Source organism: Oreochromis aureus, linkage group 20 (assembly GCF_013358895.1).
Source record: "Oreochromis aureus strain Israel breed Guangdong linkage group 20, ZZ_aureus, whole genome shotgun sequence".
NCBI lineage: Eukaryota > Metazoa > Chordata > Actinopteri > Cichliformes > Cichlidae > Oreochromis > Oreochromis aureus.
In genome coordinates, this window is record NC_052961.1 from 29,561,686 (window position 1) to 29,584,894 (window position 23,209).

At 39.7% G+C, this 23,209-nt stretch overlaps 2 protein-coding genes across 10 annotated transcripts in view; both read left to right on the top strand.

Moving 5' to 3' along the window:
* Positions 1-3,054: 3,054 nt before the first annotated feature.
* LOC116311214 (E3 ubiquitin/ISG15 ligase TRIM25-like) lies at positions 3,055-7,746 on the top strand. The gene is made up of 4 exons (XM_031728272.2): positions 3,055-3,900; positions 4,847-4,986; positions 6,284-6,451; positions 6,631-7,746. The coding sequence occupies exons 1-4, from the start codon at positions 3,274-3,276 to the stop codon at positions 7,337-7,339; spliced, it is 1,644 nt and encodes a 547-aa protein (XP_031584132.1). The 5' UTR covers positions 3,055-3,273; the 3' UTR covers positions 7,340-7,746.
* A 302-nt stretch (positions 7,747-8,048) lies between these two features.
* The window catches only part of LOC116311213 (MICOS complex subunit mic25a-like), a 72,376-nt gene continuing 57,215 nt past the window's right edge, over positions 8,049-23,209 (top strand). For all 9 annotated transcript variants that reach the window (XM_039604390.1, XM_031728270.2, XM_039604391.1 and 6 more), the window contains exons 1-4: positions 8,049-8,260; positions 9,835-9,928; positions 10,803-10,899; positions 12,194-12,338. In XM_039604390.1, coding sequence (XP_039460324.1) covers positions 8,177-8,260; positions 9,835-9,928; positions 10,803-10,899; positions 12,194-12,338 — 420 coding nt within the window. In that variant the 5' untranslated portion in view covers positions 8,049-8,176. The remainder of the gene's footprint in view (positions 8,261-9,834; positions 9,929-10,802; positions 10,900-12,193; positions 12,339-23,209) is intronic.

Sequence of the window (23,209 nt, forward strand, 5' to 3'; positions counted from 1 at the left end):
TTGACTTTTCTCAGTTCATGGGCAGTTATTTTGTGCCTTGGTTTTTCCACACGCTTCTTGCCACCCTGTTGACTATTTTGAATGAAACGCTTGATTGTTCGATGATCACGCTTCAGAAGCTTTGCAATTTTAAGACTGCTGCATCCCTCTGCAAGATATCTCACTATTTTTGACTTTTCTGAGCCTGTCAAGTCCTTCTTTTGACCCATTTTGCCAAAGGAAAGGAAGTTGCCTAATAATTATGCACACCTGATATAGGGTGTTGATGTCATTAGACCACACCCCTTCTCATTACAGAGATGCACATCACCTAATATGCTTAATTGGTAGTAGGCTTTCGAGCCTATACAGCTTGGAGTACGACAACATGCATGAAGAGGATGATGTGGACAAAATACTCATTTGCCTAATAATTCTGCACTCCCTGTAATTTAGTAAGCATCCCTTCTTCATTTAAGAAGCACATTTCCCTAACCACAGCTAGCTGCTAATTTCTGTGCATTTCATTCCTGTTACATTATTTTATTTAAATTTCATTTCATTGAGTCTTTGATTCTTGTTTTTACTTTATGATTATTCTAATGATGAGCTTCAGGTTTGAAAACGTTCCTTCCTGACAATGTCAAGCCTTGTTAAACCTCTTGACACTGTCATAAAGAAAGTTTTGGTGGTCCGGCTGATTTAAGATCGAAGCCGGCAGTATGTGGCCCATGATAAGTTTGACGTCTGTGCTCTAGTGAAATTTCTGGTTATGACATTGATGAATGTCACTGCATATCACCAAACAGGAGAGGTCAGCATGCGTTTGAATGCAAAGCTGCTTAGATGTACCACCTCTGAAGCTCTCAGTGAAAACCTTTCACACAATAACAGGTTAAATTAGACCGTGTGTCACTTCAGCCGTTGTGGTGACTGTGTAGGTAAAACACACAAAAGTGGCACCTGCATAATGATTTAGAACAAATTAGTATTTTACTTTCAACAGTAAAATTGAATGTTATGAGGAAATTAGTTCTCTATATTCAACACTAAGTCCGTCTTAAAAATGACTCAGATTTATGTCAAAACTACAGGTTTACTAACCTGAGAGTGAGAGATTTGTTCGCTGTTACTTTCAGCCACATCCCCAAAATTCTGTACTAGACTGACAGTGTTTTTACAATCTTGTATTATGTTATTTTGATGAGTTACTGCGAAATGTAGCTTCAGTTTCCTGTTCGTAGTTGACAGGCGTGGCCTCCAGTGTGGTCTTCTGCTACTGTAACCCGTCTGCTTCAAGGTCTGATGTTCTTCTCTGTAGCTTGTTTGTAACAAACCTATTAGCTCAAAGTAGTCTGGCTTTCTCCTCTGACCTCTGACATCATCAGAGTATTTCACCCAGATAACTGCTGCTCACTGGATATTTTCTCATTTCAGATGATTCTCTGTAAACCCTTAGCGATGGTTGTGTGGGAAAAACCCAGTACATCAACAGTGTTGGAAATACAGCCCCTCTGACATCGACGACCACGCCACGTTCAATCACCTTTCTTCCTGATACTCGGTTTGAACTCCAGCAGGCTGTCTTGACCATGTCCACATGCCTTTATTTATTTATTATGATAGTTTACTGTGACACCTTTCTTTCCACGTCTTTCAAGATCTTGTGATGAGTTGTAAAGTATACTCTACCAACACTCTTATGAGGCTGAATCCTCATAAGAGTATCGGTACAATATGTTATGTTGTCATTACATGATTTATTAGTTTATGTGATGAGATTTGTCCTCTTACATTTTTACAGATCCCCTTAAAAAACTTTTACACTGGGGCACAAACTTGCAAAAACCCTACAGCACAGGGCACTTTTTTAAAAAAAAGGAGGACAATCTTTTTCAGGAATATTTTTAAAGGTTGTACTGTCAAGTAATGAACATTTTTTGATGTTTACAATGTTTTTACAGTGCTAGTTGTTGCTCAGAGTTGTCTAAAGTGCTTTTGGGGAAGCTTTTAACCAGAAACAAATTCCAAAATGTGTGATTTACTGTAAAGTGATTTAAACAGGCAATTACAATAATGTGATACAAATGTGAAGCAAGAACGGGAGAAAATGTGGTTGTTTTGTCAACAGTGGTCAAAAAGTAAACCCTTAACTCAGTTTTACAAACTGCTAGCAGGCGTCTGTCCCAGCTGACTTATGAAAAAATACATGCTACTGTTATCTAACAGATATTCTGGAAAACACACCTGAGGAGTGCAGTGAGAGACGCTGTAATGATAGGAAGGTAGGATGCTCATCAGCAACATGCCACATGTACTATACAGCAGTGCACGTTTGACACGTCCAATAACTCGACAACCTTGAAAAGATTTTTTTTTTTTTTTTTTTGCTCGAGTATCTTCTTGAAAGCTTATGTGATGTGTTTTTCGGATGCGGCACCTGCAGCTGTCGGCTATTTTGGAAACATTTGAAAGCTCTTAGAAATGGCTGGATGGCTAATTTTAGAGTAAGATCTTTACTTTTGCTGAAAAATTTCTTCCATTTCACCTTTTGTCCGTGGGTGACTGCTACTTTGGTGGAAAAGTCTATCGCAAACAGTTTCTTTGTTAAACACTACCTACCCTGGTGGAAATCATGAGTCTCCCCCTGCAGTGTTTACAGTCAACAAGATATTTCAGTGGATGTGAGTGTATGATTGATACGTTCGTCTATACTCTATGTCCATTCTCTTTAAATCCCCAAAATGAAACAAAACTGAGCTACTGCCAGACAGAGTCACAATTCTCCCTTCAGCTTGGTGATACTCTTTATAGGTTGTAGAACTTTTTAAAGAAACTGAAAGTGAAAGCATTTAATTCCCCCAAATGGATTCTCTTTTGCACATATTAAGTATTATCTAACCAAAATTCATGCTTTATGGTATCCAGCAGTACTCAGCATCCTCATACCTCTTTCCTAAAACAAGTTCTGATGATTTGTCAGAACTATTTTAACCGTCAACAGCAGCCAGTATGATGGTGCCAGTTCCTGGCAGCACAGCAAACAAGGCGTCTTAGAACGGAATGTTGTCCTGCAAACATTTGTGGATACACCTCCTCCTGGTCGGATAAGTATGCACTCACTGCCTTTCTGGCCTGTTCTGTATAGACTCACCTGAGGGCTTGACGGTTAAGTAGAAGTGATAAGAAAGGAGAAATGAAGTAAGATTAGTCAAAGGTATTTAAAGAAGACCTGACAAAAGAAGAGAAACTAAGCGCGAACAAAAGCAGCTACCCGTCTCACCACCTCGGATCATGTCGCTGTCAAAGCCAGAGGACCAGCTCGCCTACGAGCTGAGCTGTCCCATCTGCCTTCAGCTCTACTCTGACCCGGTGGCTCTCCCCTGTGGGCACAACTACTGTCTATCCTGTATCCGCAAGACTATTGACAGCACGGATAAGACTGGCAAAATCCTGCCGCGCTGCCCAGAATGTCGTGAGGAGTATCCTGGCATGGATAACCTGCAGATAAATTTCAAACTTCGCAGCATCATTGAGAACTACAAGGCCACCGCGCCGCTGCTGAACATGCAAGCCGACTGCGTGGATACCAAAATGGAGGTTTTCTGCGATCAGTGCATAGACGAGCAGTCGCCCGCCGTGAAGACCTGCCTGAAGTGTGAGGTGTCTCTGTGCTCCAGACACCTTCAGAAACACAACGAGAAGGAGTTGTTCAGGACCCACCCCGTGGTGGAGCCCACGACGGAGCTGAGAGTGAAGGCCTGTGCCATCCACCAGCGTCCCCTTGAGTACTTTTGTTCCAACGACATGATCTCTCTGTGCACCACGTGCATCGTAGAGGGCCATCACGAGAGCCATGATGTTCTCACCTTTAGCATAGCTGAAGAGGAGATGAGACGAGGGCTGGAGGCCCGAAATAAGGTACTTTTGTTATATATCTGTTATATTGTAGCATTAAATATTAGGAAGGGGGGATTATATATATATATATATATATATATATATATATATATATATATATATATATATATATATATATATATATATATATATATATATATATATATATATGTATATGTATATATATATGTGTATATATATATATATATATATATATATATATATATATATATATATATATATATATATATATATATATATATATATATATATTTTTTTTTTTTTTAATTGATAACCTACAAAATGTGGCCACATCTGGTTCAGCTGAGCATGCACAAAAGTGAAAGTAGTGCTCAGCCAGGGCTTGTATACTGATGAATAAAATATTCAAATTATACAAATGCATGATTCATGCTATAAAAATATGTGAGGGAACTTACTGTTGAGAAATGCCAAAACCTGAAAATCCTGTAATATAATTTTGGAACAATGTTTAAAAGACTGTGCTCTATGCATATGGGACACAGACATGGGAACCTAACTTGTTTCACATATAAATTAAGGGCTTGGCACCTCAGTGACTCACTGCCATTTTCGGGGAGTGGTGAAGATCTGGTATGCAAAACAAATCTGTCTGATGGGAATAACCTGATGACCTTTGGCAGAGTCGTGCTATACATACACTGTAAAAGTGCAAAGTCAGAATGTAAAAATTAATACTTTGGACAAGAAAATGATCAAATGTTGATGGAACATGATCATATATTACTTAACATTACAGACATGTACAGTACTACATATATGTATATATAGATCTGTATTCTCTACTTCTTTTCTGAAAGCCACTTACGAGAAAAGGCCATCCAGTTTTTCCAGATCTGAAATCTTTTATGCTTATACACAATAGAAAGAATCCTGTTGTGTGAAACACAAAAGATCTTAAAACATATTATATGTGTGTTTGCAGGTCATTTCTAGCAGACTGCAGCTGACAGAGGGACTCCTGCAGAAGACAGCAGAGGATCAGGGAGCCTCTGAAGCTGTAGGAGACAAAATGGTCAGCAAGGCTGTGACAGTCATGGACAGCATAGGTGCTCTGGTGGACAGGTAACCTGCTGCACATTTGCTGCTAGTAACACTGCCTTAAAAAGTAGCATGTGGTGTAATTAAGGAAATGTTCATGCACAGTACGTTTTCAAACAGCAAGATGACAAATGATATTGGCTTAAAAAAGGTGTGGAAAACCCAGACTGCATATTTCAGAGGTGGTAGAACAGTGTTCCTTCTGGACCTTCTCTCTGACAAGCGAATTTACAGGATGCGCTTCATATTTTCAGCAGCAAATAAAAATACAGACCAAAACGCAGGCCCCTCAAAGAATGTAGCATGCATGTATGTAATGAATGCAGTTTATCTGCATTTTAAACCTACCAGTGTCTGTTTTGTGGGACAGATTCAAGGGTGTCTATAACACCCTAATACTTCAGTAAGTTCATTTATTAACCACTCTACACAGATTTGAAGCACTGTCCACATAAAAAAGGACATTAAGTACAATAATAGTCAATAAAAAGCAATAAAATAAACAGGCAATCAATAACATTCTCAACAGAGAGATAAATAATCTGAAGCCTGGCCTTTTAGTACTCTGCATGTAAATATGAGGATTTTAAAATAAATCCTTAAATCTACTGAGAGTAAAGAGTACAAAAGGCTAGTTTTCTACTTTAAGTTCAAGAAAACATTCAAGAAAGTATATCTTTGGAAGTGAGGCAGTAAGACTGAAATGTAGAGCTCAGTTACATTAGTGAGGCTGTGTGTGAGCTAGTTGCACTTTAAGCTAAATAAAAATATTGAGCATGCATAGCAGGAATTTTGCCAGGGCTTAGGGACTCTTGTAGGAGTTTATTATGTCATATGTTGTCAGTCTGAATAAATATATGGAAGTTCGTGCTGAGGGTTGGAACTTTCTGGAAGTTCAGGAACTTCTGGGTGTGCCTCTGAGCACATTGCTTATCATTTAAGTAGCCTACCAGCAGCATTTCAGCCAGTTTCATCTCACAGACATTTTCTCAGTACTAGGTATTTACTGAAAGAACAAAAACAAAACAAAACAAAAAACTCACATACATCATTAGATTCTATCTGTTTAGCTCTTTTGTTTGATTTTTTTTTTTTAAATGATCTAGCTAGCTGGCTAACCTTATCTAATTAGCACAGATTATAACTTAGACTGGTGAATATTTTCTGAGCTTTGTGAGTATTTCTCATTGTATGGATGCATGTACAACTCTAAAGCAGACAGTGATGAATCGATCCACCTGATTCTGTCTAGTAACATTGCGATAATAAAAGGAATAAAACTGACCAGTCCTCTTCACTTGTGTGCTGTGCTGTGATACAGGTACAGGGATCGCCTGCTTTTGCTGTTGGAGGAGGAGAGAGGACAGCGCCGCAAAAGCTGGCAGCTAGGTATGAGTGCACTTGAGGAGCAGCAGCAGCAGCTGATGGAGGCCCAAAAGAGCGCCACAGAGGTCCTCAATGAGACAGACACATGCATCTTTATACACAGGTACAGAAATCTGCCCTGCCATTACAATTAAAAAGAAGAAATACATAGAACAATGTACAAATGACAAGAAAGTGGAAATGATGCAGTATTCTTACTGATAAACTGACACTTCTCTGTTTATTACCCATGGCATATGGCTAGATGAGTGGGGTAAGTAACAATAAATCTTTGCTCTCCAGGTTCATGCAGATTGAACAAAAGCTGAGAGATGTTGTCACCAGTGCCATTCCCTCCTACATCCCCTCAAAGACTCCACTCAATACAATGCTCCTGCAGGGAGGCCTCAAAACCCAAGACTTCTGCACAGAAATGACTCGCCTCATGGATTCTCTTCATATCCTCCTCAACCCACTGGAACTCACCTTCAGCATCTACACCGCCCACCCCAACCTGCTGGTGTCCAACGATCTGCGCACAGTCAAATACAGTTCCAACAAGCAGTCGTACCCGGAGCACCCCGAGCGTTTCACGAGCACACCTCAGATCCTGTGCAGCCAGGGTTTCTCTGGCGGCGAGCACGTATGGGTTGTAGAAGTGGGACCCAATAGCATGTGGTCACTGGGTGTGTGCTACAAGAGCATCCCTCGCCGTGGTGACCACAGCCGTCTGGGGCACAACACTGTGTCCTGGAGGCTGCAGTGGAAAAATGGCAAGCTGACAGTGTGCCAGTGCTCCTCGAATGTGGTCCTTAAGGAAGTGACCACACCACCGGTCAAGATTGAGGTCACACTGGACTATGAGGGGGGAACTTTGACGTTCCACAGCACCAAAGGGCGCAGGGAGCACCTCCACACCTTAAAGGCTGTGTTTAAAGAGCCTGTTTACCCGGCGTTCGGTATACATTCAAACACACCAGACTCCTGGATCACACTGAGCAGTGGGATGTGAATACGTCCTGCATAGAAATTGCTTTGTTAGTCAGCCAAGTGAACTGCCTTCCAGCTAACACAAAAACCAACAATGTGTCTGCTGCCTGGCATTGCTGCATCGTATACATTTAGCATTACAATCACATGAGATTGTTTACAAAAATTTGTTATTCATACTTAGGGTGTTTTAATAGAGTAGATTTATCAATGCAGGCGCCTATTACCTTTGTGAGATCTTGAGGCATAAACATTTATGTCACAAGATCATGTTTTCATTTTGTGTGTTTTGTAAATGTTATTGTAACGTGTTGAATGTTGTGTTTGTCCCCCATACAGTAAACACTGGTGTGCGCAGACGCTGACATTTAGGGACAAACTGAGACATGTTTTGTGTTTATTCTACAAATAAACTTATCTGGCAATGTTTCTGTGCGTCTTGTGACCAACTTTGTCTCAATACTTATACGGGTGCATAGAAATAATCTATGCCGTATATAGCCTTTGATTGGCTGTTGATATTTCAGCCATTCAAGTATGACCCCGGAGTTGCCAGGTGTGCCTGTAAATCCTTGATTAAAAAAAAAAAAAGCGATTAAGCAATTTGCATTTGATATGACTTTCCCCAGAACACACATCTAATAATTTCTTATCAACAATTTCGTTTTCACACGCAATTTTATCATTTCTTGCCAACGCACGATCTGACCTTTACACATGTGCAAGAGGAGGATGGTTCACGAAGAACCTGGCAACCCATCCCATCTGTCTCACATTCTGTCATTGGGCAGGACAGCAACATTATTTCATATTATAAACATTTTTCTCACCACGAAAGCTGTGCGTTTGCAGCAGAAGCATGGGTTCGGGAGAGAGTACAACAAGAAAAGTGTCCTTCGGTGTCGACGATGAGGACAGGGTCAGAATTCTCCGTGGAGTCAAGGTAATGCTAATTTAGCTAGCACTTGAGAAGCCATGCTAGCATTACTTTAATGTGTCGCTTAGCACTGACTGGCTATTGTCAAATTAAGTTGTTGCTTTGTTCAAGCTATCAGTCTACGACCGGTAGAGTGTCACTGCTAAAATGAGGAGGTGCAAAGGGACGCAGAGGGTGGGATAGGTTGCTGAAATACGTAAATCTTTTTGTTACCCCAAACTCCATTGGTAATAAGGTGAAAATAGTAATGTTCCTTGTTCACAAGTAAAGGAATACATTAGGGAGATGGTCTAAGAAATATAGAAAACTTTAGGACCTTAAGGTAAATTCGGCATATACATTGCCCACCTAGCAGGAAAACTAATTACCCGAAATTAAACATTTTAGCTGTCACCTACTCGCTGGCATTTGCTAACAACGTTAACGCGATAAAACGTTTAGTTTGCATTAAAGAGCATTAAAGAACGCTGTTATCCTACTGGAACATGTCAGCTGCACGGTAAGTGTGTATCGAAAAAACGGGGAGAATCGTATAAATGTCATAACTGCCTGATATGTTGTTTTAACTAACCATATGTGTAATTAGAAGTGGATGGCTTTAAATGAGCAAATTTCAAACGAGGTTTGGTATGGAGTTGACGCCTCTTTACAGTGTTGCTTTCACGTGCTGTTGGACATATGTTTTTAACTTTAGCTTATACTTTTAGCACAACTAAGAGTAGAGCGAGTTAGTGTATGTAAGTGAAACCAGTGAAACACTAATGCAGTTGCATATATAACTAAATTGTCGTCTTCTAAAACAGGAAACGATAATATACAAAACAACAATTAGAAATGATTTTGAACAGGATATAGGCATGTCTAGTTTTGCTGAGCTTTCGGTCATCTGTCAAGCGCTGACAACATCAGTTAGATAATCATACACCACCATGTTTATTTCGTTTCTGAACTCGTTTGTGGAGATTCTTGCATTGTCATAATGATGCTGATGTGTACTCGTTTCACCTTTAGCCTGTTGGCGTGTGTGATTAAGTGGCAAATTAAAATTCTTAAGTTATTCTTCTTGCACACACATACAGAAAATCAGCTGGTGTGGGTGTGTGCCTCCAAATATCCTAACATTATGAGGAAAAACAACCACTGGAAAATGAAGCATGTCAAAAATTAATATGTTGTGGTGGAATGCAATGACATGCAATGGCTGTGAGCAGTTTTGTAAGTTGACCAGTTTTTATGTAGTGCTTTTCTACTCTGAGCACCCAAAGTGCTTTTAAAATGTCTGTAAGAAAAGAGCCTGCCTTGGTTGCACATTCAGTGTGACTCATAGAAACAGTGAGTCAGTGCTCCCTTCTGTGGTTTTTGGGGTAGTAGTGCTTAAGGACTTCCCTGGATACACAAAGACACACACACACACACATACAGATACACAAACACTAGAGGTTCAGTGATCCTCTATTAATGGCATGTTTTTCTTGTTTGTTTTTTTTTTATCTGAAGGATTACACAAATGTTGTTTTCTCTTAAATAAATAACACACGTCATGTATATGATATGATTTGTGGTTGACTCTGTTTGTCCAGCTGTCAGAAGATGTTCTGCAAAGAATGAGAGGAGTTGCCAACATTGCCCCAGAACGCACGTCATCACCTGCCTCAAGCCCTCAGACAAACACAGGTAGTGATCATTTTTGAGATTAGATTTTATTGATGCCTCTGCCATTATCGAGTTTGCTTACAGACCAGTTTGTTTTAATTATTCCCCTTTTGATTTCTGACAGTTTATTCTCTCTGTATTTGTGGGGGTAGGTTTCACTGAGTCTCAGCATTAACAGTTTTATTATCTCTCAGTGTGAACACACTGACTGAAACTCAGGTGTAAAACAAAAAGCCTCACCCGCTGTGAATTTGGCATCATTGTTCTGCCATGTGCAATTGCGAGTACAATGTGCCAACATCGTGTGAGAACTTGATAAACTTTGACACATACAGTTCGAATGGAGTAGACAATTTGGAACTGGTTCTCGATTCTCATCTGTAAACGCACATATCACCTCAGCTGATAGTGTTTAACCTCACGAGAAAATACTTCTTTAAGAAAAAAACGTGTTGCCTCAGCTTTTTAACTGGAAAACTGTGTCAGAATAAACTGAGAGCGTGAAATGATTTTGGCAGCCAGGGAAAAGATGTGGTGTCCTCCTTTGAAGAAGAAAAAAAAAAGTCACTACTTTCTTTCTTTGGTGGAATTTAATTTACTGAAATCGACTGTTGCTTTTCAAGTAGTCAAAATTTGCAAGAAAATTTATAGAGTTTTACACTTCTTTTAAGATAAGATAACACATATTCACTGTCAACTAAATGTCTGACCTAAAGTAAATTTTGAGCTACAGTTCATACAAACTATATATGTGTATATATATATAAATGTAAACTTCAACTATGTTTGATTATATAGCATTAATAACACAAAACATTGGCCACAAAAGTGCCAATGTTGTTGTTACCTTGTGTGATAGTTTTGTCCTTTGAACATTTGTTGTGTCTTTGTTCAGCCTCTTCTCACAGTGCCAGCTCAGGCTCTCAATCTCAGCAAGGCCCACAGCAGCGCGCCCCACCCAGTTCTCAGCACAGCAAAGAAGATCAGAGGAGGTGGGTTAAAGGAAATTCAGGATACAGATTTGAGTTAAGCTGATTTCTGCCTGGTGACCATTTGTATGCATTGCAAATAGAATTGTTGCATATCGGAGCAAAAGGTTTTTTGTGATTTGTTATAAATCACAAGGTTGTGTTGCTGTTTGCGTTGGAAAGAAAACAAAAAATGTGGATGGTGTGCCACATTTTTTTTGAAGGCTCGATCAAAAAAACTAAAATGAGCTGTAACAGGATAATATGCAACACTGTGAAGGTTTCAGAAATATGATCTGACGCTTATCATTTCAGAGAGCCTTTAAATCAAGAGCTTCTTCTAAAAGAGTTCTGACTAATTTAACCTGCAGGGCATCATGCATGGTTTCACATTAAGTCAAGTTGAGTAAATGCATAAATAAATACCTGTAAAGCTTATCAAGCTCCTATTTCCATTCTGAGTTGTGTGATTGTACAACATGTCTCTGTTTTGATGGAAGCTGTTTTTGTATCCAAAGAGGTTTGATTTTTGCAAGATGCTATTGGTTAACAGTGTGTCTATATAAAGTAGTTTCACATTATTGAAAGCTGTCATGGCCTTTGCTATTTATAAGCTAAACTCAGGTATCACTTGACATTTCAGATACGGGTTAGACTGTGTTGCACTTTGATAATTTAGTAGGATAAATGATGTTTGATAAGGACCTTCATTAATAGTAATTTTGTTCATTTGAAAATGGATAAAAGGAGGTCATTCTTATTTCATGTCAGCATTCTGATTCATGTCTAATGAATGAGCTAAACTCCTGATAAGTTTGAAGCTACCCCACTATGCATGTTTCTAATATTCTATGGAGGGAGCTTAAATTGTGTCTATACTGCCCCCTAGTGGACACACATAAATATATACATACGACATCTGACTGTACTGTGGAAAGCAGGACTTGATGGCCATGAAAAACAGTATAAAAGATCAGTGTACTGTAGCTTCTGGTGCCTTAAACCTCCATTCTTTGTAACACCTACCATCAGGCCATGTGAAAAGGCTTCTGGGTCAATAGAAGGCTATGGGAAAAAAGGTCCTGAGCTGTGACCTCTGTAAACACTTTCCCGATGACTTTATGGGCTCAGTCACTCATTTCAGATTATGTTGAATTAAAAATAAAGACCTTTTTTAAAAAAAACAAAAACAAAAAAACAAACAAAAAACATTTGGTCTTTTAAAGTGTCATGAGGATTATCTGTAATCCATCTTACATACTTTAATGTGTCAGTTTGCCATTAATGTAAGCAATATTCATTATATGTATGGTTTAAGGTATGAACACCAACAGAAGATACTGAAGGAAGAGTGGGCCAAGATGGCACAGCGAGAAATGGAGGCGGCAAAGGAAGAGATGGCCAAAGCCACGAGCCGGGAAAGACAACAAACACGGCTGGAAGCTGAGAGGACCAAACAGTTGGTATATATACACACACACACACACACACACACACACACACACACACACACACACCCATGCATGCATCAGACATGTTTTCTATTAAAGTTTAAATCTCTTGTTTCTTTCATGTGTCGTGTTGAGCTGCTACTGATAGTTTAAATAAGAGTGAAGTAAGTTAATATTTAAAACACTTTAGTCAGTCACACTGCACTAGGCAGGACACTGTAGGAATTAATTTCTCTGCAAGGGTTAATACAGATTTCTCCCAAAGTCGGTCAGTACCAAAGCTTTGGGAGTCTAAAGCAAGACAAGAGGGATTTGCAAAGTGGTAGGAGATTCAGATTTAATCCAATTAAAATTAATTTTAACTTGAAGACTGTAAAAGATGCCATCACATCCAAAATTATGATAATCGAAAAGTATTGCATAAAATAAAAAACTATACTCCTAAGCCAACCTTATGTGTTATGTATGACCTAATGCAACCTGAAATGACCCTCTGGGCATTGCTGACCATTTGCTGTATATACTTAAACAATAACAACTCTGAACTCAAGCTTAAATAATTGCCCTTCTAGTTTTTCTCATTACACCTAATATGCCTTGCCTCTCCTTTGACCACCGCTCTATGTTTTTTTGTGCATCATTTTTGTTAATATGGTTATGGTGTGGGTGAGGGATATGTGATGTTGCTTCCCCCTGCAGTATCTGCCAGTGACCCGTTGAGGGAGCTGTTGCTGCCTGTGTACAGTTCTTTAAAGTTTTAGTCAGCAGTCATCCTAGCTCTGTTCACTGAAGATGTCAGGTGTTGCACGAGATTGTTGATAAAGTTGTGTAAAAGTGGATTAATCTGAGTGGGAGGAGATAGGTTTGACGTGGTGTCAAGATGTGATTCAGTCTGATGAGTTTGTCTGTGGTTAAATCGGAGTATTCGTACGGACGCAAATTGGCTCTTGAGATTGAATTTGCAATTTCCATGATGATACTCCCCCTGCCTCCTCCTCGTCCTCCTTTTTATCCTCCCCTTCTCACCTATTACATCCCTGTTCTTTTTCTATCTACTCCTCTTTCCCATGTTCTCCCTCCCTCATTTCTCTTTCTTCTTTCCTGCCCTCACCCCCTATCTCACTCTGTCTTTCTCTCCTTTTCTATCCCAGCCCATCACTCTCTCCTTCCTGCCCGGGAGACGGTATTATCAGCGTAGTGCAAGCGGTAAATTGCACCCTGAGAGTTTCCTGGAGCTGGAGATAGGAGTGGTGCGGAGATGCCTGTGTAGTCGTGGGCGGGGAAGGTTGAGGGGGGGGTTCTTGTTGTACACATCAGCCGGTGCCTGTTTCATACAACTCTTCCTACTCCTTTCCCTCCTATTACACCCCCTCCCCCCCATCGCTGTAGCGCCTGTCTTATCTCCACTCCAACATACTCCCACTGCTAATAGAAAGCTGCTGGAGGGACGCGCTGAGCAGAATGACCGCTTGAGCACGACTGGACCTCCTGATGCTGAGGGCTGCTTGTAATTACTGTTTCTGTGCTATGAAAACCTATATGCACATGCATACGAAGTGTGGGCAGACTTGCTCACATTCTTTACTCAAATTAGATTTTTTTTTTTGCTGTTATGGAGTCAGAGGGCATGATCACTCATCTTCCACAGTTCTTTGTCCTGTGCACCCTTGCATAGGTAGTTTTTTTGTGTCATTTATAAGAATGTGATGTTTTGTATCACAGTAATACAGACATGGCAAAGAGTATATCCAGTGCATACTGTATGAGCAGTTCGCCTAAACTTTTGTGTCCATTAATCACCTCCAGCCAGGAGATTTATTTATTATAATACAGCAGATTTCCTGTAATTGAGTAGTTTCTGTGAATCTCCTACCTCTTGGAGAATCTCAATAAAAGGTCATAAAAAAACGAAAATAGCGCTATGTATTCAAAGACATGCAGGTTAAGTACCTGTTTAGCATTTAAAATATACTTTTCATGTGTATCAGTAATACTTTGCTAAGTTTTTCACTAAAATTGCTCATTTAAGTTGCAGTATTTGATTTTTCTGAGCCCCAAATTACTGGAGATGGCCATGTGAAATATTTCAGGGCTGAATAGCACATTTACAAGAGTTCAAATGCACTGCAACTTGAAAAAGACAAATCAAATGGAAAAGTGCTGCAAAAGCACACAAAACACAAAGAAAGTTGAAGAAAATACAATGGAAACAGAAAAAAATGCCACAAACTAACAAAACCCAACGGCAGTGTTTTGGGGAAGACAATAATGTGACGTACAGGCTAACAGTAAACAGCTAATAGCAGTAATGTGTTGTTTTTTTCTATTTGTTGGTGTTTTCTTAAGCTGCAGTGTGTTTGAAATCAAGGACCACCCTACATTTAAGCTTTATTAAAAATGTTTTAAATTTAAAACCAAATGGATTTTGCGTCCACTCCAGGAGCCACAGTCTAAGGCAGTGGTTCCCAAAGTGTGGGGCCCGCCCCCTAGGGGGGGCGCAGAGCCATTGCAGGGGGGGCGCGGGATGAAAAGAAAAAAAAAAAAAAAAGAAAGCTTGGACACTGCTAGCATAATGGACAGATTTTTGACGGGGCTCCCACACAAACGCAAAGCAGGAGATGAAGCATCGCCAAATATGTTTCCAAACCAACTTCCTTCCAAGCCAAAGACTAGAAAATATGGTGAAGCATATCTTCCCTTTGGCTTCACCTGCACAAGTGCCGAGGTAGGTCTCCCCTGCAAAATTAGTTTCCCTGCGTCGGGAGCAGCGCTGGGCTCTCCAAATCACGGACAAACAGTATCCCACATTCTTGATTTTTAGTTCACAAACACTTCTTGTAATAACTAACTACTCCTGACATCTTGGACATGTTAGCTCTTTATGCAGTAAAGTTACAGTGGGATACAAATAATATCAGGCTGATCCTGCCGTAATTTGTTCCCCCGGTTCAAATCACGGACAAACAGTATCCCACAGCTGTTTATGTGTTTAAACCCATTTTGCACAGAGAGGCATTTTTTGAAAAATGTATTGACAGCAATGTTGAATATTATTACACAGGAAAAAAAAACAACTACACGTAAAATAATCACACCGTGACGCCTCTGCCTTTTTAAATGGAGGGACAGTAACTGCGTGTGTATGTAAGCGTGTAAAACCTGAAGATAGTCAGATTAACAATAACAGTATTTTGTCTCTATCTGCCATTCTGCAATTCATCTCATGTAAACAATAACGTGGCGCACAGCGTGACGTGAAAAGAGGCACATACCTTTGACGTTGCGTGACGAACTCTGTAATCCTCGTCCACACGTAAACGCAAAAAGGAGTTTTAAATAATCTCCGTTTTCGGTGAATCATAACGCCGTTCACGTGTGGACGAAAAGCCCAAACGCACAGAAACAGCTGTGTTTTCAAAAATACCCGTGTAGGTGTGGACGAAGCGTAAAAGAGTTAGTAGTTTATTTTATTACTACCTGTAATTTATTGCCGTTTACTTGTATTTGCTTAATTGTTTACTAAATGTTTGAGGTGTGAAATAAACCGCAATGGAGTTTGTCTTGGGGGCGCGAACATTTTTCTTGTGAAAAAGGGGGGGCCTGGCAAAAAAAGTTTGGGAACCACTGGTCTAAGGGAATGTCCTGTCTGTGACCATCTTTCACTATCAATATGTCATATGTCATAGTTTTACTAGCAAAACTGGTACATGGCATAGAGCACATGCACCAATACCTTGGATGTTTACTGTTTTTTCTGATAAGCCAGTGGAGGAAAAAAATGGGATTTGGGGTAAACTTTAAAAGTGACATTTCACTGTGTGGGTTAGGTGGTTGATTAAAACAGGATTTAAGCCAATGAAAAGTCCTATTTCTTCCTACCATTGTTATACTGAAACCCGTGCTCACGTTGTAGCTGTGATTACCAAATTCTTTTAGGTGTAAAGGATTTGGATCATTTTTAAATCTCAGTGGTGTCTCTGTGCTTTTTTGCTTTTGGGAACTGAAAGAGCATTAGGACCCAGAACAGGCTAATCACATCAGACATGTACACAGTGTAGATGGATGCATGGACGAGTGTTTACAAGTTAAAAACATAATAATAAAAGTGAATATTTTGTTATTTTTAGTGATAAGAATCTAAATAACTTTCGAATTTAGATGGATTACATAGCTGGCAGCAAAGTTAGCTGGCTGCCATGGTCAGAACCAATGAACGTTTGGCAGGGAGCCATATTAATTATACAAGGAAAAGTTTAAAGCTGTGACAGTTATGCAATATTTCCTGAAAAAGGAAAATAAATGGATGAGGAAGACTGAACATATGAGACGATTCAAAATGGGAGCTGACAGCTGATTAAGCATTTACTAAGTAATTGGGAGCAAGAAGGATGTGAGGATGAAAAAGAAGTGACGGAACATTTTGTGAAGGGTTAGGATGAAGAATGAAGAGGAGCCGGGAATGAATGGGAGTGAAAGAGAAGATGACACGCATTTCCTGCGGAATAGAACTTAGAAGAAGGGAACGAAAAAGGAGCCTTTTACAAGCGATTGAACATTTCGTGAAGGATCCACGAGGAAGTGGAAGGGAAGTGCAACAATGGGTCGACGAGAAGGAAGGAGGGACTATTTGTAACGCTTCTTTGTCGCATTGGGAGGATGAATTGCAGAAGAAGGATGGTGTGATTTTAAAAGGGGGTTACAAGATGACTAAATATTTTGCACAATCAGGAGATGTTAGACAAGGAGGGATGAGGGGTGGCAGGGGTTGAGAGAAAATATGAAATCTGAAGGAGAAGGGCGAGGAGGAGAACAAAGAGGGAAAGAACGGAATGATAGGAGCAAGAATGAAAATGACAGATGCCTCAGCACTGCATACAGAGAGGAGGGATACGTGCAGAGAGAGTTTAAAAAAAAAAAACAGCTGAGTAAATGCTCCCTGTGGAAGTTGAAATAAAGGAGATTTAGATGTAAGGCATGAAGACTGAAAGTGGTCCAAGTTTAACTAATGTTTATGATGATCATCGTGATGATGATCCAGTAAGGGGACACAGCAGGTGACCTGCAGAATTGTTAGAAAGGGGAGGAATAGGAGGAGAGAGGAGCTGTGCGGCTGTGTGCGGAATGGAGTCGCGGTTTATCCTTGAGTGTCGGAACAAAGATGTGAGGAGTGGGCAGAGAAGGTTGCTACAGGTGACTCAGTGCCCGCTGTCCTCGTGCGTGGTCGCAGCACTGAGTCACATATCAAGAAAGAGCCGGACAGCGATGTGTGGCGTCTCCTCTTTAACTGCTTCTTTCTTTTCCGGTGCCTTTCACTCCCTCGCTCATTTCCTCCTGTCTTTTGTGCTCTTCCTAGCGCACTGCCTGATCCTTCTGTTCCTCTGGCCCTTTCCTCATCTTTCAAGCCAAGGCTCTCGCCCACTGTGCCACACTCTGTGAATAGTCTTTGTTAATAGCAAATCTTCTGCAGATTAATTTCAGAATGAGTGAGGGGGGGAGAACGGGAGAATGGAAAGAATAGAAGCAAGTTGAACTAAAGAGCTAAAAGGGATTTTCTCTTTTTATATTGTATTAATGGTCTTTTGGTGCGTCTTGAAAGGCCCCAAAAAAAAAAAAAAAAAAAAGGTTATAAGTCACATTAGCATATGGTAAATTTCTCTCTCTCCCTCTGTGTTCTCACAGAACAATAGGAAGACTATTTTATTAGCTGCCCTTTAACTTCCTCTGACTGAGCTTGGGCTAATATAAAATGCCAGCCTTGTTTTTCTCATTCTTCAAACGCCCCTTTTAAGCACAGGTGAGTCAGTTGCATCTTACTTGGACTTAATGTGACAGGGAACATGTAAGGTGGTTAAAGAGTATTATGCAGGGAATTTTTTCATGTCAGTGTAACGCTTATAAAACTAGTTAAGCCTTCTGTTTATTCAGAAACCTCTGTTTGTGGGGGAAAATGTCCTCAGGTATCATTGGGCAGCTGTCCAGTTTAATAAAAAAAAAAAAAAAAAAATCCTCAGGGCTTCACAGAAGAGAATTAATGGGCACTCGAGCAATCTTTACATTATGAGATGTTCTCAGGCTTTGATTTGCTTTTAGCTCAGACATAAAAGCAAGATAAAGCCTGATTACGTAATATTAAAAGACATTACTTATTATTAACATAAAGCCTGTGTTATATAAACGTGCACACATCTAATTCATAGATGTAGACATTTACCAGAAAGAGATGCTACTGCTTTGTTCTGGGAAATGTCCATGTATGAGCTGGTTAGATGCACTCTGGTGTACTCGGTTTGAATCGCTTCCTCCAGTCGACACTAGATGGCAACAAAACCATATGCCATATTTCATATGTTGGCCTGTCTGTCTTATTCTGCCTGCTGCTTTGTCCCTGTGCACATCATGCACAAAAACTAGATACATTTCACATCTGAAATTCTGTCACCAGAAAAACCAGTCACAAATGTTATTCCACCTGCTCCCCCAACACTAATGGAATCTGCCTGTGCCCTCCGTGTGGATGTCCTATTGTCTGCCATTATTTTTACTGTGTCAGAATTGCCTGTAGAGTGGCACAGTGCCAGGGCACTTTTCATTGTAATGTTCATATTCATTTCGTCTTTAAGGAAACTATCACGTGCTGTAGGGATGTTCCTGGATCGTTACAAAGAAAGCAATTATCCTTATTCAGATTTGCACCAGGTCACTGAGTGAGCTTTTCACTCTCCATATTTAATACTTGTTTTGTTTTTGTTGTTGTTGTTGTTGTTGTTGTTCTTTGGTTTTTCCCCCAGTTGTTGAAGCGCTTTGTTATTTTGATGACACATTAAATTTGAGCCATAAAATTACAGATAAAAAAAGTTAAATGACATTTTCAATTAAAGTTTAAAGTAAAATTTGTTGTTTTTCTGGGGAGGTTTTTAGGGCAAAAAAATATATAATGATAATCAAATGAGCTCATGCACCAATGTGTGCTAAACATCCTTCATTATAATTTCTTAGCATATGTCATTAAAAAAAAATAGAAAAAATCCAAGTGTAGCAACAACCTCCGAATCAAAACAACACCGTGCTCGCTGTGTTGGACTTTTCTTTTCCTATGCTCTTCTGAACAGTTACTGCGATATCAGTGCACAGCTTTTTTTTGTCAGTGTGGTTTGAAAGTGTGTATTCACAAACTGACTAACGCACCGATATCTGGCTTTTACTGTGTGATGTAGCACTGCCAGTCATTTTTGCTTTAATAAAAGTCATATTTTATATGAATGAAAAGTACAGCGGCCCTGAGAGGTCAAATGCAGTGCAATTTAAGAAAACACTAGCAAACAGAAAAATGCTGCAAAGTTTAATACAACAGAACAAAAATATTAAAAAAGCCACAAAACCTCACAAGAAAAAAACAAAACCTGCAAAACACAGCTGTAGTGTTTTTGAGGAGAGAACAACAAGACTGAACAGCTGTGGAAGTAAGCTAACAGTAAATGGCTAATAGCAAACATGTATCAGTGTTATAAACCATAAACAGTATATCTTAAATATGTGATTAAACGCACATTTCCCTACATCCTTTTCGCCCTCACAGCACTGATAAATCCTCTGCTTGTTTTAAGCTTCTCCGTGCAGTCCTTCAAATCTTTTGGTTTCTGTCACCTCCACAGCTGTTCCGTCACATTATTGTGTCCCCAAAATACTCTATTTTCCTTTTCTTGTCTTTTATTCAACTTACATTTTGCAATTTACATATTGCTTGCGTGTTTACGCTTTCACAGCGTTCTCTTAAGTTGTAGTGCATTTGACCTCTCGGGGCCACCATAGAAAATATTTGAATCCATTTCTTCTGATATTCATCTGGCGCGGTAACGCTCTTTATTTTGAGTAAGGTCAGGTTTTAGTGCTTCAAAATACTGAAGGATAACCCAATTTTATAACCTTACTCCAGTGATTTAATTATTATGGTGGTGGAATAGCCAGGGTATCATTACCTTTAGTCTGCAAGTGGTGCAAGCTTTAAAAACTTCAGAATGTTTAAATACTCAAAAGAAAAGAAATCTTCAAATGCATCTTTGAAAGTTCAGAATCTATGCTCTGCGATGCTTGGGTTTAAAAACTTTAAGCTTCAAGTTTAAACCAGAGTAACCCCGATGAATTCAGTGACTTAAAGAAAGAGAGTTGTTTTGATACCATGCCAGTTAATGCTGGAAGCGTTGTTGAGGAGTTGTTCACTCGGACTAAAAGAAGGCTCGATTTTAAGTTTGGTGGTCAAAGGTGAGAGAGCTTTGTTTCACAAAACCCATTTTAGCCTTAAAATGGGTTTCTATGATCTTTTTAGCCATAACTGAAGAATTTATAGACTAATATCAAAGAGCATTACACAAATATCGAATAGTTGAAAATAAAATGATACTACGCCTCTGTCAGTGCGCCCCAGGGTGGCTGTGGCTACGATGTAGCTTGCCATCACCAGTGTATGAATGTGTGTGTGAATGGGTGGATGACTGAATGTAGTGTAAAGCGCTTTGGGGTCCTTAGGGACTAGTAAAGCACTATACAAATACAGGCCATTTACCATATGTTGGCATCTGTAAGGTTTTGGCCAGTTTTAAATGCAAGAGTTTTTAAAATAAGGAGACACTGACTATAGTGTACATTTTGTAAGATACCAAAGTTGATGCTGTATTTGCTACTTCTTGCACTTCTTAAAGTACCGTATTTTCCGCACTATAAGGTGCACTTAAAATCCTTTAATTTTCTCAAAAATTGACAGTGCGCCTTATAATCCGGTGCACTTTATGTATGAATTCCCAGTAGCACTTACTGGCCTCGAACCGATTTTATGTGGTATACACGGCGCTCAAAAATCTGTTAAGAGTTAGTACGACTTTGGTAAGCTACAAAGCCGCACTGCTTGATGGATTGTCAGAGCATTATGGCCACCGTAGTCAGGAGCCTCGCGGAGTAATCTGGGTCCAAAACTCCGTCCCCTTCAGGTCCCAAAGTCAAACGAACACTGCGGCATCACTGAAAGTTAAAACTGTCTAAATTCTTTCTTCTTTAATAAAATGATCAGCGTTGCTGCTTTACCAGGTGTAACAATTAACTTTAACATTCAGGCATCCATGAAAACAGAATTTATTAAATTTAACAGAATTAGAAGTTAGCAAGAAGTTAGCTTGCTGGTTTCAACCTTGCTGGTTTCAACATGATATACCATGCTCTGACTGAGAGATTTCTGAAAAAATAAAATTTACAGCTCTGCTATCACTTCTGACATAAATGAAGACAGAAAACTAAACAGCAGTGATGTTTGTAGGGTTACTGAAGTTGGACTAGCTGGTATATAATGATGTGCTACATGATCGCTAGCGACACAGCTATGTTAGCATAACATAAACACAGTGAAGCTGGAGGATGAATGTTAACTTTTTTCCACTTGATAAAAGTTAATGTGAGGGTTCCCGATGGTTAGGGACAAATGCAATCGCATGGCAGGATGCTGTAAACGGACCAAACTTCAGTCAGGAGAACAACTGAGATAATCCATCCACAATACGAGGTTTGTCACTAATATACTGCAACAACATGGGAATGGAGCAGCTGCGAGAGAATTCAATATTACATTGAATTGAATCAATGGTACGGACGTGAAGGAAGCAAGAAAAATGAGTTGAGTAAAGTTTGACTTATCTGACTGTTTTGTTTCCCTTAATGCGGCTTATAATCCGGTGCGCCTTATGGTCCGAAAAATACGGTACTTGTGATTAGGAGAAGCATATGAACACATTAATTCTAGTTTATCTTTCTATGATCGTGAATTTGGTTTAATGATGAGCAACAAATCCAAGTTTTTCTCTGCTGTACCTTTTAGGGTCTGTGGGTTTAAGCGGTCACACTAAATGTTCCTAAATGTAATGTCTCTGTTTACTCCCGTCGCTCACATCACCCTTTTCAGTTGCAGTTGGCAAATTTTTAGGACCAAATGGGAGATCAGCGTAAATGACAACTATCTGTTGAAAGCATTGGAGAATATAGCAGATGAAGAAGCAGATGTTCTCCTCACGTTTACTGTAGATTAAAGCAAAGACTAAAATGAGTCAAGAGCCCAACACACTCCCACAATCTCCAAATCAGATAGTGTCCACAACATGCTCAGTCCATGGAGATCTCACACCAGCAGCCCACAGGACCCAGAGGATCCTCTGTTTAATGCCTACATTGGTCTCTTGGAATTACAAATGAGCTTACACAATATTACACAGCATTTTGCTGTCTCTTGGGCTGTCTCATTTCAGGAGCGCTCCCCTGTTACTGTGAAGTTCTAGCAAAGACTTGGTCAGATGTCACGCCTCAGGTGCTAGTGATTGATTTCATTACGTTTTTTGTTGTTGTTGTTGTTGTTGTTGTTGTTGTTATTTTTTGTGTAGTGTTTTTTTTCCCTCTCTGCCGGTGTGTTTGTCAGACTGCTGGAATGAACCAGATGTTTTCTCTGATTGGACAAACCAGCCTCACTTGTTTATACCTAAAACCATATAATCAGTTGGAAACTCTGATGCTGATGGGGTGACAGCAATGTCTCTCTGTTACACACTCAGGAAACTCATTCAGACTTTGCCTATCAGTATGAGAGAAACAGCTGTGTTTATGCTCACACTCACACACACACAGAGGAGTGAGGCAGATGGGACATGCTTCATTATAGCACTACATATGAGTGAATTGCTTGATGTCTTATCGTGTGCTCCTCTGACTGCTTATTTAGTCAGACATATGGTAACATGCTGCTATTATGCCATTTAGTTGAATGAAAAAAGGATAAATGAGTTGCTAAGTGTGCAGGCTTTTTCCTCAGTTTTCAGTGGTTTAGTAGCCTTTGATCTATTTTAACATTATTG

What these genes read in the sequence shown, in the direction of transcription:
- LOC116311214 (XM_031728272.2), top strand. Translation starts at nt 3,274, where the DNA reads ATGTCGCTGTCAAAGCCAGAGGACCAGCTCGCCTACGAGCTGAGCTGT. An exon ending in ATAGGTGCTCTGGTGGACAG is followed by an intron (nt 4,987 to 6,283) that starts GTAACCTGCTGC and finishes GCTGTGATACAG; the next exon opens with GTACAGGGATCGCCTGCTTT. An exon ending in ACATGCATCTTTATACACAG is followed by an intron (nt 6,452 to 6,630) that starts GTACAGAAATCT and finishes TTTGCTCTCCAG; the next exon opens with GTTCATGCAGATTGAACAAA.